General features: G+C 39.4%; 1 protein-coding gene across 1 annotated transcript; it reads left to right on the forward strand.

Annotated features, from left to right (window-relative positions):
* The first annotated feature begins 1,318 nt into the window (after positions 1 to 1,318).
* Positions 1,319 to 1,807, forward strand: LOC104089254 (auxin-responsive protein SAUR36-like). The gene has a single exon (XM_009594103.4). It carries the CDS (start codon positions 1,319 to 1,321, stop codon positions 1,805 to 1,807), a length of 489 nt encoding a protein of 162 aa, XP_009592398.1.
* The last annotated feature ends 16,123 nt before the right edge of the window (positions 1,808 to 17,930 follow it).

Here is a 17,930-nt window from a genome sequence, read left to right on the forward strand (position 1 = left end):
AACCTTCGTTTTTTTGCACATTTGTTATTGAACGAGGGTGGATAAGATTCTTATATAAATATTATGATAATAGATCAAATATTAGTTTTTGCGTAACTATCATTATTTTCGACATTTATGGTTAATGCTTGGTTATTCTAATGATCTGGTAAATTACTTCGAACTTGGAAGTTACGTTCTATGCTCTCACCATCGAAAAATAATTTATAGTTCCAATAATGAGATGTCGTCAATGGCCTAACGTGGCGGAAGATTAGGGAAATGTATAAAGGAAAATTCCACTAACATTCTCTATTTCAAAATAAGTGCGCTAAATTTTTCTGTTTAGTTGAATTTTGCCAAAATTTCTACATTCACGGAGATCTGCCTATTAAAAAATTATGTAATTACACAAATAACATAAATAAAGATACAAAAATAATAGCACCATTATTTTTATGCGAACAACAAAGTCAAGCACCTTAAGGAAAATTTTAAATTCGGAAAGTATTAATGAAAGTTAAAAAAAGAAAACACTCCTCTACCTATTTTCAATTGCTTCAATTTGTGCGTTAGCAAGTTTATGTATATTTATGCTTTTGTAGATCTAATATCCAATCCTAGAGTTGAATAGTTTTCCAGAATTACTGTTATGTGGCGTATTATGCTTGTCTTCATTTGTTATTCCATGAATTCAATCTTACTATATGCTTTTTTTGTGTTAAATGAACTACTTGCTCCGGCTCAAATTATGTGATGGAGTTTGACTCGCCAAAAGAGTTTAAGAAAAAAAAATCTTTTGAAACTTATGGTCTATAACAATCATAGATATTAATTATTTGTTTTTAACTAATATAATTGATTTAGTCTCTTTTTAACTTTCATCTAATTTTTTGAAAATGTGAATTTTATTAAAAGATTTACGATCCAATTTTGCACTAAAAATTAAGTATTTTAATCCTTGCTGGTTCACATAAATAAACTAGGATAAATGGGACAAAGGAGTACTTTCTTGGAATTATCTGACCCCCGAAACTCCATACAGTCGCGAAACATCATAGCGACTATTCAGCTGACCACATTTCCTCCTTGTCCGTTTTTTCCCTCTTAAGTATTTATCTCTCCATAAATAATAAATCTCAAAGTCTAACAATTCTGATCACTTCTCCAATTCGTGTGTGCCGACCATTTCAAAACTCCACCCTCAGTTTCTATATATATATATATATAAACATTGTGATATATTGTTTCATCAAATTTCACTTGTCACAGCTCTCATAAAACAAGGAACTCAGTCTTCTCTTTGGGAAACCAACAATTATTCTTTGACGATTAAGTTATGAAGAAAGGGAGAGGTTTCAGACTTGGGCGGAGGTTGGTGAGAGTTTTCAGCTGTTTTATTCGCCGGAGAACAAAGGCAAGAGTCGGACATAAGCGACTGAGTTCTCAGGGATGTGCCAGCAGAGCCATTTCAAAGCTACGCAAATTGGGAAGCTTGCTGAAGCATGGAGCAAAAGGTCTCTGCTTTGCTAAACCCAATTCGGGTTACATAAGGGTCGGGCAAGAACCGATTGATCCAAAGCAAGTGAGTGTACCGAAAGGGCACTTGGCTGTGTACGTGGGCGAGAAGATAGATGATACGTGTAGAGTTGTGGTGCCTGTGATATACTTTAATCACCCTTTGTTTGCGGATTTGTTGAGGGAAGCAGAAATGACTTATGGGTATAATCATTCGGGTGGGATCCAAATCCCGTGTCGGATATCTGAATTTGAGAACGTTAAATCAAGAATCGCCGCCACGGGCGGTGGTGGAAACTGCCGTGGATAGCGGAGGTGGAAGCATAATTATTGATGAGCTGTGGCTGAGTCAGTGGACAGTGATGTAGGAGTTGTGAACACATGCGTAAAAAATTGTAACGTGCAATGGCACAACCCTCCATCTTAATTAGGCCTTTCTTTCGCCGAGAGATAAGGGCACGTTGATATGGGGAGGTTTAGTTTATGTTAGTTTTTTTTAGTATTTAAAAAAAAAAAAAAGGGTTTACAATGATGGCAAATGTTCTGGGTGTGAAGGGTTTATTTGTACAAATTTTTGTTAACCTTCTAGCTCAAATCTCAAATGGACGCATGTATTAGTTTGGCTCCCAAAATATTAATGGACGCATGTATTAGTTTACATGTTACAAGAATTGAATGTCACTCTCTCTTATGAAGAGACGATCTGGGACTAACATAATTAATAGTAATACTTATTGTTTATCCGTAAAATGATACAGTTGAATTTGTACGTGGTTTTTAGACAAGTGAACTATTTGATCCTGAAATAATATAATAATTAAAAAAATATACGATACTTAGCCTTAGAATGTGGATGAAACAACAGTAATAATAATCTCGTAAACACAGTTTTCGGACACAACAATGATGAGATCAAAAAGCAATAAAGTCAAATTGTATAAAGCTTTGTATAGAATATAGTATATATTTTTGTCAGAAAATTCGTGTCCTTTACAATGGTAACTCAACTCACTATTTATAGCTATGTCTAGGGAAAAAGGTCATAGGATCATACCCTCCTTTAATGCCAATTATGAGGGTCATTGATGAAGATGTAATGGTGAACATAAATGCCAAATTCTCTATAACGGATCGTCGCTCTTAATGCTGTATAATATTCTTTAGTAAATGCTACCGGGCGCAGAGCATTTAATACACCTTTATGAACGTTATCCTTTCCGGTGACAAGCAGAGTGGCTGCGTTCGGTCCTCAACCATCCCGTCTTGGATTCTACGTATCCTCCTTTTAGTCAGCCACACGTCATATCATATTTTACTTTATACAGATAGTCCCCCTGCTTTCCGGTGATATAACTTTGTGTTACCGGAAAGTTGGTAGAAACACCTTTTTGGCGGGAATTACTATAATTCCCTCTCAAGATCTCTGATAGTTGATTAGACGTACGTCTCTTCGCATTTAATGCTCCGAACAAGCGTCATCCCATGATTTAGTACAACCTTTGCCTATTATCGAGGTAATCATGGCCATGAATTTAGCCGCCAAAATTTTACTTATACGCAACTTTCTTTTCCTTTGCGTTTCACAATTGCTTGAGCTTCTGATTTGCATCCGTTTTTCCCCTCCCTTTTCTAATTTTCTTCAAATACAAACTCTTTACCTTCTTCTTTTTCAATGACTTCTTCCTCTAAATGTGCTGGTTCTCGAAAGAATAAGAACAAAACCGAGGATTCCATTCCTCTAACAGTGGGTTCCATCATCCCAAGAAGGCTTAGTATTTCGAAGGATTTTGAAGAGAAATTTCCTACTGCTAACCCTTATACATGCACTATTAGTAGGTACCCTTCTTCCATTCGTCCTTCTAGTATTCCTGTTATGAAGGAGGACTGCCGCTGCAATGAGTTGGAAATTATTGCTTCTGATCTATCGGAGCGAGTGACCCTTCCCAAGGAAGGTTTTACATACTTTTTCATGTATCCCTTTTCTTTGGGTGCGTTTTCTTTGAGCGGAGAGCTTGATTCCATGATTGCGGAGTTTTTCCTTCGCTACCAGGTGTGTTTGGCACAGGTAAGTCCTTCAATGTGAAGGACGATCGCCGGCCTCCGACGTTTGTGCCAAGAAACTGGAGAGGAGCTAACCTTAGCTCATATGATGAATCTCTATCCCCCAAACATCTTTCGCGGGGGAATGATAAACCTTTGCAAGTATGGCCACCATGCTTTGTTGTCTAGCATGGATGATGATAACGACCGTGGGTGGATGGAACGTTTCGTTGCAGTTTCCACTAATGACATCGTCCCGACAACGGCTTCATCCTTTCCGGTTGCTTGGAACCGCACTCATAAGTTCTTTGTATAATATTCCTTTTACTAGATATTCTTCTATGGCCGTATCATCTCTTCACCCTTCTCATGTTTCAGCAACTCGATGGATCCCACCGGTGGTGAAAGGTTTGGACCGGTGGGTTCAGAAGATCTTGGACGTCATAACGCCCGGAACTCGTTCATGGAAAAAACTGGCCCTTAAATACGGGTGGAAGGCCAAAAATCATGGTAACTTTAATTTACCTTGCTTCCATTTTTATATTTGAAGAACTTGGTTGAACCTTTCTAACTTGTTCACAGAATTAGGTCTACCTGCGGGCTCTGTTGCTGTCCCCGAGGAGGACGTTGTGGTTGATCCTGCTGAAGCAGCGAGGTTGCTTCAGGAAGCACTTACTCGAACATGCATCTCCAGGCCTGTTTTAGGTGCGAATACTTTTTTACGGAGTCCGCGGTCGGAGGATAAAGAAACAAAGAGAATACCCTTCTCCACGGTCGGGGAAAAGAATAAAAGGGCAAAGATTGATGCCCCCGAATCATCTCCGGTGGCGATGATGACTGGTCCTCCTTCTGGGCCGGTCGTAGATACCGTGATGATTGATGAAGAAGCTGTTGATGATGGAGCTTCTTTACATAGAAGGCGACGATCCTCTTCATCTCAACAGGATGCTCGACCTGTTGAGATAGTTACACCAACAGAAGACGATGTCTCGGCACTTTGGGGAGAATCTGATTTGGTAGAAGATGCCAACTCCCATTTTCAGGCCCCAAATGCTGCAATCGGTGCTGCGGGGATGAGCACCGGATCCTTGTCGTCTTTGTTTGGCGAGCATCAAACAACCAGCACTGCATTTCATGCAACTGCTTCTCACTCTTCAACTCCATCAACTTCATCTCCACCTTCACCAACACCAACAACTACTACGTCATTTCCATCTTCGTCTACTCTTCCACCAGCAGTTGCTACACCATCTCCATCGGCCGCACCTATCCACGAAGAAGGTGTTCCTCTTCCACAGTCCCCAGTTCATGGGAATTTGGGGCAAAATTATGCTACTCCTTCTGAAGATCCACAAAGGAGGAGGAATATTATTCTTTCGGTCTCTACCGGGTGCAACCTGCTATTACGACCGGTGGAGCTTGTGAATTACCTGAAGCCTTTGGCTTCAGAAAAAGACTAGGAAAAGATTCAGACACTCTCGGGAGAGTGTTTGTTGAACAACGCTATGCATAATGCCGCGGTGATACGTTCCTTCCTTCCTCTGTTATTTCTTCTACTTTTGAACGAATGTATTCTAAGTTTTATCTCATCTTATTTTATAAGCCAACTTTCTTGCTTCTAAGGGCCTTCAAAGGTTGGTTCGTGAGAAGGAATAACTTACTTCTGAACGAGATTAACTTTTGGCGGAACGGGACCAGAGTGTTCTCCGCCTCTCGAAATTAGAAACCAGAGCTACTGAGGACGTTGTTTTAGAGGCTCGTTTTCAGCAAAGCGAGCAAGAAGTGGTAACCCTTGTCCAAGATATTGGGCCGCTGAGGGTTAAATTTGATGAGGCCAAGGCCAAATGGGCAGAAGTGCAGAACGCTGTTCTTGCTGAAACCGACCGTGAGGCTGCCTCCACTGAAAGAGTGATTAACTTGGAGCCTTGAACTCCAAAAGCGAAGAGCTTGCTTCTGTGGAGGTGAAACATGCACAGGTAGAAGAGAAGTACAGAAAACTATCGAGCATAATAGGCTCTTTAGTTCAACTGTCCGCGAGCTCGACGCCAGCCTCAACTCTGCTAGATCCGCCCAGGAAAATCTTTCCGTCGAGGTTACTAAACCCAAAGAAGAACTTAAGTGCCGATTGACTTCCCTCATTGTTGAAAAAATGTATTCCATGTATAGCATGAGAAGAAAAATCTTGGAAGAGGCCAAAGCTGGTATCACTGATGTTGATGCCGAAATTGCTAAGGCCCGAGAGCTTGAGTTGGCTGCAAAAAATGAACTCCCGGTGCAGTGATGCTCCACGTTCTTCTGATTCCGGTTCCGAGTTTTCAGAAACTGAAGAGGGATCGGAAGGTGATGAGGACGAAGACCAAACTGGGGAAAGCGTTGAGCCATCGGCGAAACCACCTACTTTTCTCGACAATGCGGATACTTCTCTTCCTACTGGTGCCGGAGGCGCCGTAGTTTAACTTTTTCTTTCTTTTCCCATTTTGTACTCATAAAGTTTTGGCCCGTTCTTGTAAATAAAGATATATTATTTTTTCTCAAGTATCGTTTGAGTCTTACTTTCGTTTAAATATCCATGCAAGCCTTTAACTTTTGCATTTGCTCAAGCATTATGTGCATGTTGTTCTATTCGTGCTTTACTATGTGTAGTCTCGGATGCCTTTTCTTCCAAGCATTTTGGTTCCGAGTATTGTCCCTTTTACGTGAGGGTTTTTATGAATATTTGCGCAAGTTTTTCTTTTACGTGAGGGTTTCTATGAATATTTGCGCAAGTTTTCCTTTTACGTGAGGGTTTCTATGAATATTTGCGCAAGTTTGCTTTTTGCATCCTTTTCATATGCGGCTTTGGGTGCATTTTTCCCCGATGGCATTTTGGATACTAAGCATTGATTCTTCCGGAATCAACCTTTTAACGTGAGGGTTTTTATAAGAAAGGGCCCTCTTATGTTTACGGTGCTCTTGAGGAGGACGTCTCCTGTTCATTACGGCACTAACATTTGAAGTACTTGTTTAACTTTCAAATGACAAAGATAACTCATCGTTCAGACAAGAAACAAGATAAAAGCAAAAGGATTTCATTTCATTCCTTATATTTTTAGAAATTACATAAGCATTTTGCTATGCAAAAAAGAAAAAGAAATTGCCATTACTTGTGGCTATCTTGTACAACTTGTTTCTACGGGGCTAGTTGCGCAGTCCCCGATCCCGATGATGTTCTGGATTTTCGTTCCCGATTGACTTGGCAATTATTGTTGTCGTATCCTCATATCATTCCCACCCCAGTGTTTGAATGCGAAGAATGCGAATTTGAACACTAGAAGTCTTGTTTCTTCGAAGGTTCCACCAATGAATTGCTAGGTAATCCTTCACTCGACAACATATCTTGTTTCCCCGTAGGAATCTATGCTATCGAGCGAAAGAATACCTAATAGTCCTCTGGCGGTTTGTTCTTGTGAACAGTCGGATAACCTCTCTTCGGTAGCAAACCTAACTTCCAGGTGGGAATTTGCTATCGAACCAAAGATTACCCAATCGTCCCCGAGTGGAAGCTTGTTCGTTTGCCTTGCTATCAAAGGTCTTATTGCTGCTATCTTCGTAGTATGATTTTTGTGATTGCCTCGTTAAAAACCTTGCCAGAAAAACCCAATTGGGACAAAAATTGAACGAAGGGAAAAAGAGTACAACACATACTTTCCATTTGAGTGTTGTTCATCAGTAATAATATCTCTTGAGGTGTGCCATGTTCCAGTTGCTGGGCAACTTGTCTCCATTCTGGTTCTCCAGCTTATATGAACCTTTCCTAGTGACAGCTGAAATCCGGTAGGGACCTTTCCACGTTGGACCTAGCTTTCCCGCATTGAGCTCTCGGGTATTTTGTGTTACTTTCCTTAGAACCAAATCTCCTATTTTGAAAAAACGGAAGTTGGCTCTTCGATTGTAATATTGCTCCATCCTCTGCTTTTGAGCTGCCATTCTTACATGCGCCAAGTCCCTGCGTTCCTCGAGCAATTCCAAGTTGATTAGCATTGCTTCGTCGTTCGATTCTTCATTTGTATGAGAATATCTCAAAAAGGGTTCTCCCACTTCAACCGGGATTAGGGCTTCAACACCACATACGAGGGAAAAAGGAGTTTCTCCTGTACTTGATTTGGCCATTGCTCGGCAGGCCCATAAAACTCCGGGCAATTCTTTGGGCCATTTGCCTTTTAATGCTTTCAACCTTTTCTTGTGGTTTTGAATGATCACTTTGTTTGTTGACTTCACTTGACGGTTTGTGCTCGGATGATAAGGCAAAGATGTGATTCTCTTTATTTTCAGGTCTTCGAGGAACTTTGTAACTTTCGCACAGATAAACTGTGGCCCATTGTCGCATGTATCTCTTTTGGTATTCCAAACCTGCAAATTATATTTTTTCACAGGAAATCGACTACTTCGAGTTCTCTGATCTTCTGATAAGAACCTGTTTTCACCCATTTAGAAAATTTATTAGTCAAAATTAAAAGAAACCTTACCTTTCTAGGAGTCGGTGGCAACGGTCCGACGATGTCCATCCCCCATTTCATGAACAACGATGGGGACATAACCGAATGTAAGGGTTCTGCCGGCTGATGTACTAGTGATGCGTAATATTGGCACTTATCACATTTTCGTATGAAATCTTTGGCGTCTTGTTCCATGCGAGTCCAATAATATCCTGCCCATACCAATTTCAGCAGCACTCTGCGCCTGAGTGATTGCCGCATATCCCTTCGTGGATTTTTCTCATGACATAATTGGCTTCTAATGCTCCTAAGCACGGGGCCAATGAGCCTTGGAAAGACTTTCTATACAATTGGCCTTTCTTGAAGCAATAATGTGCAGCTTTGGCGCATAACGCCCGTGGTGCTTTGGGGTCGTCGGGCAACTTTCCATGTTCGAGGTAGTTGATTATTTCATTTCTCCAGTCCCAGACCAGACTAGCCGAATTTACCTCATAGTAACCATCCGTATCCAGGACTTAGCTCATCAATTATACCACCGTTCCGGACTCCGACCCCTTTATTTCCGTCAAAGATCCTAAGTTTGCTAATGCATGTGCTTTCGCGTTATCCTCCCTCGGGATATGAGTAATTGACCACTCCTGGAATCGTGCCAAAAGAGCCTGGATATTTACCACGTATTGTTGCATACGTTCTTCTTTGGTATCAAAGATCCCGTAGACCTGATTTACCACCTGCTGTGAGTCACATTTGATTTCAATAACCTCGGAATCGAGTACCCGGGCCAATTCGAGCCCTGCAATCAAAGCTTCATACTCTGCTTCATTATTAGTTAAATGGACCGTTCTGATGGCTTGCCTTAAGGTTTCCCCTGAAGGCGTGATTAAAACTATTTCGAGCCTGGACCTTTTTACGTTCGAGTCTCCAGTAAATAAGGTCCAAACTCCTGATGTCGATTTTGACACCATTACTGCCTCCTTGATTGCCATAGGTAGCAATCCCGGACTAAAATTGGCCACGAAGTCAGCGAAGACTTGTGACTTAATTGTAGTCCTTGGTTTATATTCTATGTCAAATTCACTTATTTCGATGGCCCATCTGGCCAATCTGCCCGAGAGCTCTGGTTTATGAAGGATGTTCCGCAAAGGGAAAGTAGTCACCACAACTATTGGGTGGCATTGAAAATAGGGCCTCAACTTTCGAGCGGCTACTTAGAGAGCTAAGGCCAGTTTTTCTAAATGTGGGTAGCGAGCTTCTGCTCCCGTTAAAGTTTTGTTAACATAATAAATAGGAAATTGTGTATATTTGTCCTCTCGGACTAAAACTGCACTTACCGCAACTTCTGAAACCGCGAGGTAGACTAGAAACGTTTCACCTTCTTTTGGTTTCAAGATCAATTGAGGGCTTGATAAGTACTTCTTTAGGTCCCTCAAAGCATGCTGGCACTCTAGTGTCCATTCGAAATTATTCTTCTTTTTGAGCATTGTAAAAAAGCGATGACATTTTTCCGACGACCGGGAAATGAACCTGCTCAAAGCTGCTGTTACACTCTATGCGTCCCAAGGTGACGTAATGAATATGAGACTAGTTAATCATGATTTAAATTAGCTTAAATCATGATATGACTACATATGACGTTTGGATATAATATATAAAGTTTGGAAAAAATCGGATTTAAGTTGCGGAAAAACCGACTAAGGATTTGCCTGGTAACAGAGCTTTTTGAAAACTAAATTTCGTATTCTATAAGAGCTCTTTTTGGGACATATTATATACAACATTGAAGGTCTACAAGTCTAGTTTCCAACGCATTAAACCGTTCACTGATACGACGTCGGAGTAGAGAGATATCTACGTTTTCGTGAGACTACGCAAGCAGTTCGGTTGGGATCCACTTGAGACGACCTCCGACCTTACGTTTTTTAAAGGTGTTTCAGACTCATTGTGGGTCAATTTTCACCCAATTTTCATCTAACAGCTCTCCGAAATCCTCCCTAACATATCCCAAGTTCTCAAGAACCAAACTCAAGGGAAATCAACTCAAATCATCATCAAAGGTGTTAAGGACTACAAGAGAATACTTCTATGATGTCGTGGTGTGATTGAGGGCTATTGTGAGCTAAGATGAGACAGGGTTTCGAGTTGTAGCTGCTGTCCAAGGTATGTATAACATCTTCTTGATTGTTCCTAAGGTTAATCTTGTGTTGGTTGTGTTGTTTGAGTGAGAAACCATAAGATAGCACTTGAAAGAACATGGGATGTAGTTGTCTTTGGTTGGACTATTTTGTGGCTAAATAGATGGTTTGTGGTGGCTACAAATTGTAAGAAAAAATTTGATAATGTTGTGTCTGTTGTTGTTAAGCTTTTCTAGGTGTTAATTAAGTTTATTGAAGAAGAAAAGATGAAAAAAACAAGTGATTGACGATAACAATTAAGGTACTAAATGTATGGGGCTGTTTTTGGAAGGCATTTTGTTGATGTTTTGAACAAGAAATAATATAGTACATATAAGTATGATGTTCTAAAGTTTATAAGCTAATTTATGGAATAAGATTTGGATTCAATTTATATCTTGTTGTGAGTAAAAACGAGCTTGCCGCTCAATTTGGTTGTTAAGATAATCGGAGAAACTCATATTGGATTATATTGTTGTTGTTGCTATTGTTGGTTATAGTTGTTGTTGGGCTGTTGATGACCCTTAGTGGTCTTTGGGATGTATTAAAAATGGGGGAGTTTCTGTCCGATTTTTTCTTAAGCCATACGACTAGCCAAATACGATGGTATGGCATTATATGTTAACGGCAATATCATTTCACTTGTTGTAGATGAAAGAAGTTGTGTTGAGCTTGGTTGAGTAATAAGGAAGAGATCATACTGGTATATAAAGGCTATCCCTTCTTTCCTTTTGGCATGATCCAAATGATACAAACGAGACGAGCAAAATACGTAACTTTCATAAATGACTCTATTCATAGAAATACTAGGGGTGTCTATATTCTTGATTCCCCATGTGAATTATTATTATATCCTCTATTCATGGGTCTCAGAAAAATACGTATTTGATAAAGTTTGTCCGAAAGGCATATTGATTTTATGATATTCGAGAAATCTTATTAACGTATTTCTTATGCATTTCATGCATTTATACATGTACACTAACCCATGACCAGAAGGTGTTATATACGCGTATATTATATGTATATGGGATATGGAAAAAGGTTATGGCGTTATATACGCACCACCACCTGATCAGCTAGTATACATTGATGATTTTGCCCACAGTGGCCGAGATGATATGATGGGATGCCTTCAGAGGCTTGATGATGTTATGAACGCATATACCTATGCATGGTATGACATTTATATACACATGCATGACATTATAAATTTTCATGATTCACAAAGCTATTCAGAATTTCAGGTTGAGTTCTTTACTCCATGTTTCTTTCATGTCTTTTATATACTACTTTCATGCCTTACATACTCGGTACTTTATTTGTACTGACATCCCTTTTGCCTGGGAATACTGTGTTTCATGCCCGCAGGTCCCGATAGACGGGTTGAGAGTTCTCCTAGTAGGCTATCAGCTCAGCAGAAGGTGTTTGTGCACTCCACTTGCTCCGGAGTTGCCTATTTGGTCAGTATGATTTGAATATGTATTGTTTGATATGGTGGGGCTCTGTCCCGACCTTTATGATATTTATGTACTCTTAGAGGCTTATAGACAGATGTCATGTATACGGATACTGGTATGACCTTATAGGCCAGTACGTCATATGTGTAAGTCAATATATCAAGTTGGGTCACCCTATATTAAGTATTTTCTCATGTTTTATTCTACTTATCTCACGACAGCCTCTCCGGCTCAATTACCTATGATAATATGATATGAAAGATATGTTGCGTTGGTACTCGGTTGAGTAAGTTACCGGGTGTCTGTCGCGGCCCATTGGTTTGGGTCGTGACAAAAGTGGTATCAGAGCAGTTCTGTCATAGGGAGTCTACAAGACGTGTCTAGTAGAGTCTTGTTTATGGGTGCGTTGTGCACCACACTTATAAGCAGGAGGCTATGGGGCATTTAGGACTGTCACTCTTTATTCTTACTCTAGATCGTGTGGTAGAGCTCAGTTGTAAGAAATTCACACTCCTAACTTCTATTTTATTCGTTATACAATGACATCTACTTCCAGAAAGACAGTTGGTAAGAGACTGAGTGTGGCTGTGGAAGAGTTGAGTCAGAGGAACTCGATTTTGCATCATGCTTATGATGAGTAAATGTAAGGCCTTCAGTAGATATGTGTGTACTACGGCGTGTGAGCCTCTTGATAAGCAGCCCTAAGGCATGAATATCTATCTGCCCCTTTGGTAAAAAGCAACTAGAGAATCAGAAGGTAGATACAAGTTTCAACAAGTAAAAGAAGCTAGGTGAAGAAGGATACGAGGTACGCAGTTAGTGAACATTATCTATATTTACAATTCAGGCAGAGAAATATAAGCATTCTGAGTTACTTTCAACAATAACAAAGATATATTCACTTGACAACACCCATTTCAGTTATGCCCCGTGGGAGCTAACATATATAATTTAAGAGAAGGATGGGATATCAGCATCCAGTTGGGGTTAGAGTAACCCAAAATTGTGGATGGATTGTTATCATTAGCTCACATTTCCGAGGGATATTGAAAACATGGTAATGGTTCTCCTTGTGAGGCACCCAGATGGTGTACTCTAGAATAGTACAACCAGATATAAATACTAGAATGTTCAGAAATTTTAGAAGATTGGCATTGGAATCCTAGAAGGGATATATATTTACCTTTGTATGGCTCTCGTCCTTAGTAAAAAGAGAGTGTTAGGCGACCTGAAGATCTAGTGAGTTGAATCAAGGTGGGCTAAAAGTGAAAGAATGTTTTGAAGACGTTTTCATAATAAGGTGATAGACAGAAATATTAGCAGGAGAATAAAAAGAAAGTAAATGAAGCATTATGAGTAAGATGTGATAAATGGATGATAACGGTAAATCAAAACATGACAAGACTACAGATTCTATAGTCAAGTGAAGGAAAAGACAAGAAGTTACAAGCCTTGAGACAATAAAAGAGTATAAGCTATAAAGTCATATCTCCATTTTGAGAAATGAGTTGCTGACTCATACATGATTACCAGAAGGAAAAGTTAGACCCCCGGAGTAATAGAAATTAGTATGGGCTAGTGAATAAGATAAACTGAACATGAATTCGGGACCGAAGGATTTGATAATAGTTGACATTGTGAGAATTTCAGAGATCGCGTTCCGGACGATAATTGAATGGACAACAGAAGAATAACTTTTAAAGGTCATTCGGGAAGACCTTTCCCTAAAACAAGCATTGTGAGCAGAGTTAAGATTAAGGGACTAAGCGTGCGAGTTACACTAGGTATCACCTTTGTGTGTAAGAAATTAAATTATCCCTGGTACAGAAGGGTTAACACAAGGCAAGTAAGAGTCCGTGAAGATGTGAAAAGCCGCCAAATATGAAGAGGTGAAACATTTATAGGTAAATCTTCATAGCAATAAATGTTAGTACTCCCCTAAAGAGGGGAAGATGGTGTGATATGGTATTAAGTCGGAGTTATGTGGTTAAGGTAACTATGAAATAGTAAAGGAAGAATGTGGTAGAAAGGCAAAAGGAATGAGATTGCATTTATTCAGATCCTACGGATATGATACGACTCCGGAACATTATGTAAGCACGACAGGGAGAGGCAGTAAGGGTTCCATCACTAGATGTTATTGATAAATAAGTGCAAGTGAACACTGGATACATAAAGAGCCAGTGTGCGGGATAAGTTAAGACAAAAGATATAACCTAAGAGAGATTACGCAAAATATAGATATGAGAATAGAATAACGTGTAGTTAGTAGTTGATTTAGGAAGAGCCTAGCCATGGATAAACAAGAGGATATAGACAAATCAACAGGTTGTGCAAGATAAACATAGTGAAACCCAACATAGGAAATTCAGTCTCGCAAATATGATGACATCATAATCCTTGAAAAATATTCAGATAGGAGTTGGGGTTGTACAATCAAAAATTTCAGTTCAGAATCAACCTTACGAGCACAAGGGAGCGAAGGTAAGTAATTAAGGATAATTATATGTGAATAAGAACGTCAAAAAAAAAATTTCTTTCGGGTATACGATGTAATAAGCTCACAGCTTTACATGAGTCAAAGGGTCTCTCTTAAGTACTACGAAGAAAGACTAGCTGAGGGAATAAGGAAGAAGGCTTCAACTTAAGCATAGTGACATAAGGAAGAAATGGTCTTGTAACAACAGTCTCACAACAACATTGTATGCACTCCATAGGAAATTGGCACATATCGTGACTAATGAACGGGAAAAAAAAAATCAAAAGATGATATTTGAGATCATATGAGTTACAGAAAATTCCAGTATTTGTGGGCAATGAGATAAGCCATGTATTCATGCAACAAATGGCAGAACGACCACGAAAAGTAATTGCTTATGTTTAAAGATAACTAAGAAAGCACGAGAAGAATTACCCGACCCACGATTTAGAGTTAGCCGCGGTGATTCATGCACTAAAGATGTGGAGGCACTATTTGTATGGCATTCATGTTGATATCTATACGGATCATAAGAGCCTTAAATATATCTTCAATCAAAAGGAATTGAATTTATGCCAAAGGAGATGGTTGGAGCTACTGAAAGACTGTGGCGTTGATATTTTTTTACCATCCGGGGAAGGCGAATGTAGTAGCCGACGCCCTCAGCCGTAGATATATGGTTAGCCTCTCATATTTATAGCTAGAGAAGTGTGGGATAGCCCATGAGATTTATTAGCTAGCTAGTCTTGGAGTTCAATTACTGGAGTCAGGTGATACCGGAGTTACTATTCAGGACACGACAACATCCTCTTTAGTAACTGAAGTGAAAGAACGCCAGTATGAGGATCTTGTGCTAGCTCATTACAGAGATACATCCCCTCAAAATGAGAATACACTATTTGAGATTACAGGAGATGGAGTCCTCAGATATCGAGGTCGATTATGTGTTCTAATGTGGCAAGATTGCGTCAGCAGGTTACGGGAGAAGCTCACTATTCTCGTTATTCTATTCGTGCAGGAGCGACGAAGATGTGTCATGATATCAGGGGAATATATTGGTGGGATGGAATGAAGAAGGATATAACAGAGTTTGTTGCTCAGTGCCCTAATTGTCAGCAGGTTAAGATTGAGCATCAGAAACCCTGTGGATTATTAGAGGCTATAGAGATTCCGACTTCGATATGAGAAGTGATTAATATGGATTTCATCATAGGCTTACCTCGTATCCAACATAAGTTCGATGCTTTATGGGTTATTGTCGATAGATTTACAAAAGCAGCCCATTTTCTGTTTGTCAGGACTACTTATTTAGCAGAGGATTATGCAAGGCTTTACACTAGGGAGATAGTATGACTTCATGGTGTCCCTATATCTATTATCTCAGATAAAGGTGCTCAGTTTATAGCTAATTTCTGGAGGTCCTTCCAAAAAGGATTTGGGACTCAGGTAAGTCTTAGTACAGCATCTCATCCCCAGACAGACGATCAGGCAGAACGTACTATTCAGATATTGGAGGATATGCTATGGGCTTGTGTGATGGACTTCAGGAGTAGCTGGGATGATCATCTTCCACCTATTGAATTTTCATATAATAATAATTATCATTCCAGCATTCAGATGGCTCCATACGAAGCTCTTTACGGACGAAAGTGTAGGTCTCTTATAAGATGGTTCAAGATTGGGGAAACTAAGTTAGTAGGACCAGAGTTGGTACATCAGGCAGTTGAGAAGATTAAGATTATAAGGGAAAGTCTATTAGCAGCACAGAGTCGTCATAAGTCCTATGCAGATAATCGACGACGAGACTTAGAGTTTCAGGTAGATGACTGGGTATTCCTAAAGGTATCACCGATGAAAGGTGTTATGATATTTGGTAAGAAAGGAAATCTTAGCCCTCGGTACATTGGACCTTATAAGATTATACGCAGAGTAGGCCAAGTAGCATATGAATTAGACTTGCCTTCCAAATTGGAATCTGTACATCCAGTATTTCATATGTCAATGCTCCGTAGGTGTATTGGAGATCCCTTTAAAGTCATTCCAGTTGACGATGTTCTGGTTACAGAGCAGCTATTATATGAGTAAGCTCACATTGCTATACTAGATAGACAAGTTCAGAGATTAAGAACTAAGGATGTAGCTTTGGTTAAAGTACTTTGGATTAACAATAATGTAGAGGAGATGACTAGGGTAGCTGAATAAGAAATAAAGACTAGGTATCCTCACTTGTTTCCACTTCCGGAGGAGGATCAGACTGAGACATCACAGCCTTTAGATACGTATATGGTACTCGATTCTTATGTTAGTTGTTGTTATTGGTCGTGTGAAGCCATTTGTGTTATTGATGATTGTGGCCCAGTGTGGCTTTGTATTGTTAGGTTTTCTGTGTGACAATTTGGTAGTAGTACCATTATGGAGGAGACTCCGCCAAAATTTCTATAGATTTCTGGGAGTTAAACATTCGAGGACGAATGTTTCTAAGGGGGGAAGATTGTTACACCCTGTGCGTCCCAAGGTGACGTAATATATATGAGACTTTTTAATCATGATTTAAATTAGTTTAAAGTCATCATATGACTATATATGACATTTGGATATAATATATAAAGTTTGGAAAAAATCGAATTTAAGTTGCGGAAAAACTAACTAAGGATTTGTCTTGTAACAGAGCTTTTTGAAAAATACATTTCATATGCTATATGAGGTTTTTTGGAACATCTTATATACCAAATTGAAGTTCTACAAGTCTAGTTTCCAGCACATTAAACCGTTTGCTGATACGACGTCGGAGTATAGAGATATCCATATTTTCGTGCGACTGCGCAAGCAGTTTGGTTGGGACCCACTTGAGACGACCTCCGACCTTACTTTTTTTGAAAGGTGTTTCAGACTCATTACGGGTCAATGTTTACCCAATTTTCATCTAACAGCTCTCCGAAATCCTCCATAACGTATCCCAAGTTCTCAAGAACCAAACTCAAGGGAAATCAACTCAAATCATCATCAAAGGTGTTAAGGACTACAAGAGAATGCTTCTATGATGTCGTGGTGTGATTGAGGGCTATTGTGAGCTAAGATGAGACAGGGTTTCGAGTTGTAGCTGCTGTCCAAGGTATGTATAACATCTTCTTGATTGTTCCTAAGGTTAATCTTGTGTTGGTTGTGTTGTTTGAGTGAGAAACCATAAGATAGCACTTGAAAGAACATGGGATGTAGTTGTCTTTGGTTGGACTGTTTTGTGGCTAAATAGATGGTTTGTGGTGGATGAAAATTGTAAGAAATAATTTGATAATGTTGTGGCTTCCGTTGTTAAGCTTTTCTAGGTGTTAATTAAGTTTATTGAAGAATAAAAGATGAAAAGAATAAGTGATTGACGATAAATATTAAGGTACTAGACGTATTGGGCTGTTTTGGAAGGCATTTTGTGGATGTTTTGAACTAGAAATAATATAGTACATATAAATATGATGTTCTGAAGGTTATAAACTAATTTATTGAATAAGATTTGGATTCAATTTATATCTTGTTGTGAGTAAAAACGAGCTTGCCGCTCAATTTGGTTGTTAAGATAATCGGAGAAACTCATATTGAATTATATTGTTGTTGTTGCTATTGTTGGTTATAGTTGTTTTTGGGCTGTTGATGACCCTTAGTGGTCTTTGGGATGTATTAAAAATAGGGGAGTTGCTGTCCGATTTTTTCTTAAGCCATACGACTAGCCAAATACGATGGTATGACATTATATGTTAACGATAATATCATTTCACTTGTTGTAGATGAAAGAAGTTGTGTTGAGCTTGGTTGAGTA

Source organism: Nicotiana tomentosiformis, chromosome 8 (genome assembly GCF_000390325.3).
Source record: "Nicotiana tomentosiformis chromosome 8, ASM39032v3, whole genome shotgun sequence".
Taxonomy (NCBI): domain Eukaryota; kingdom Viridiplantae; phylum Streptophyta; class Magnoliopsida; order Solanales; family Solanaceae; genus Nicotiana; species Nicotiana tomentosiformis.

Bases quoted from the DNA above. Each gene is read 5' to 3' on its own strand.
- LOC104089254 (XM_009594103.4), top strand. From the start codon at position 1,319: ATGAAGAAAGGGAGAGGTTTCAGACTTGGGCGGAGGTTGGTGAGAGTT.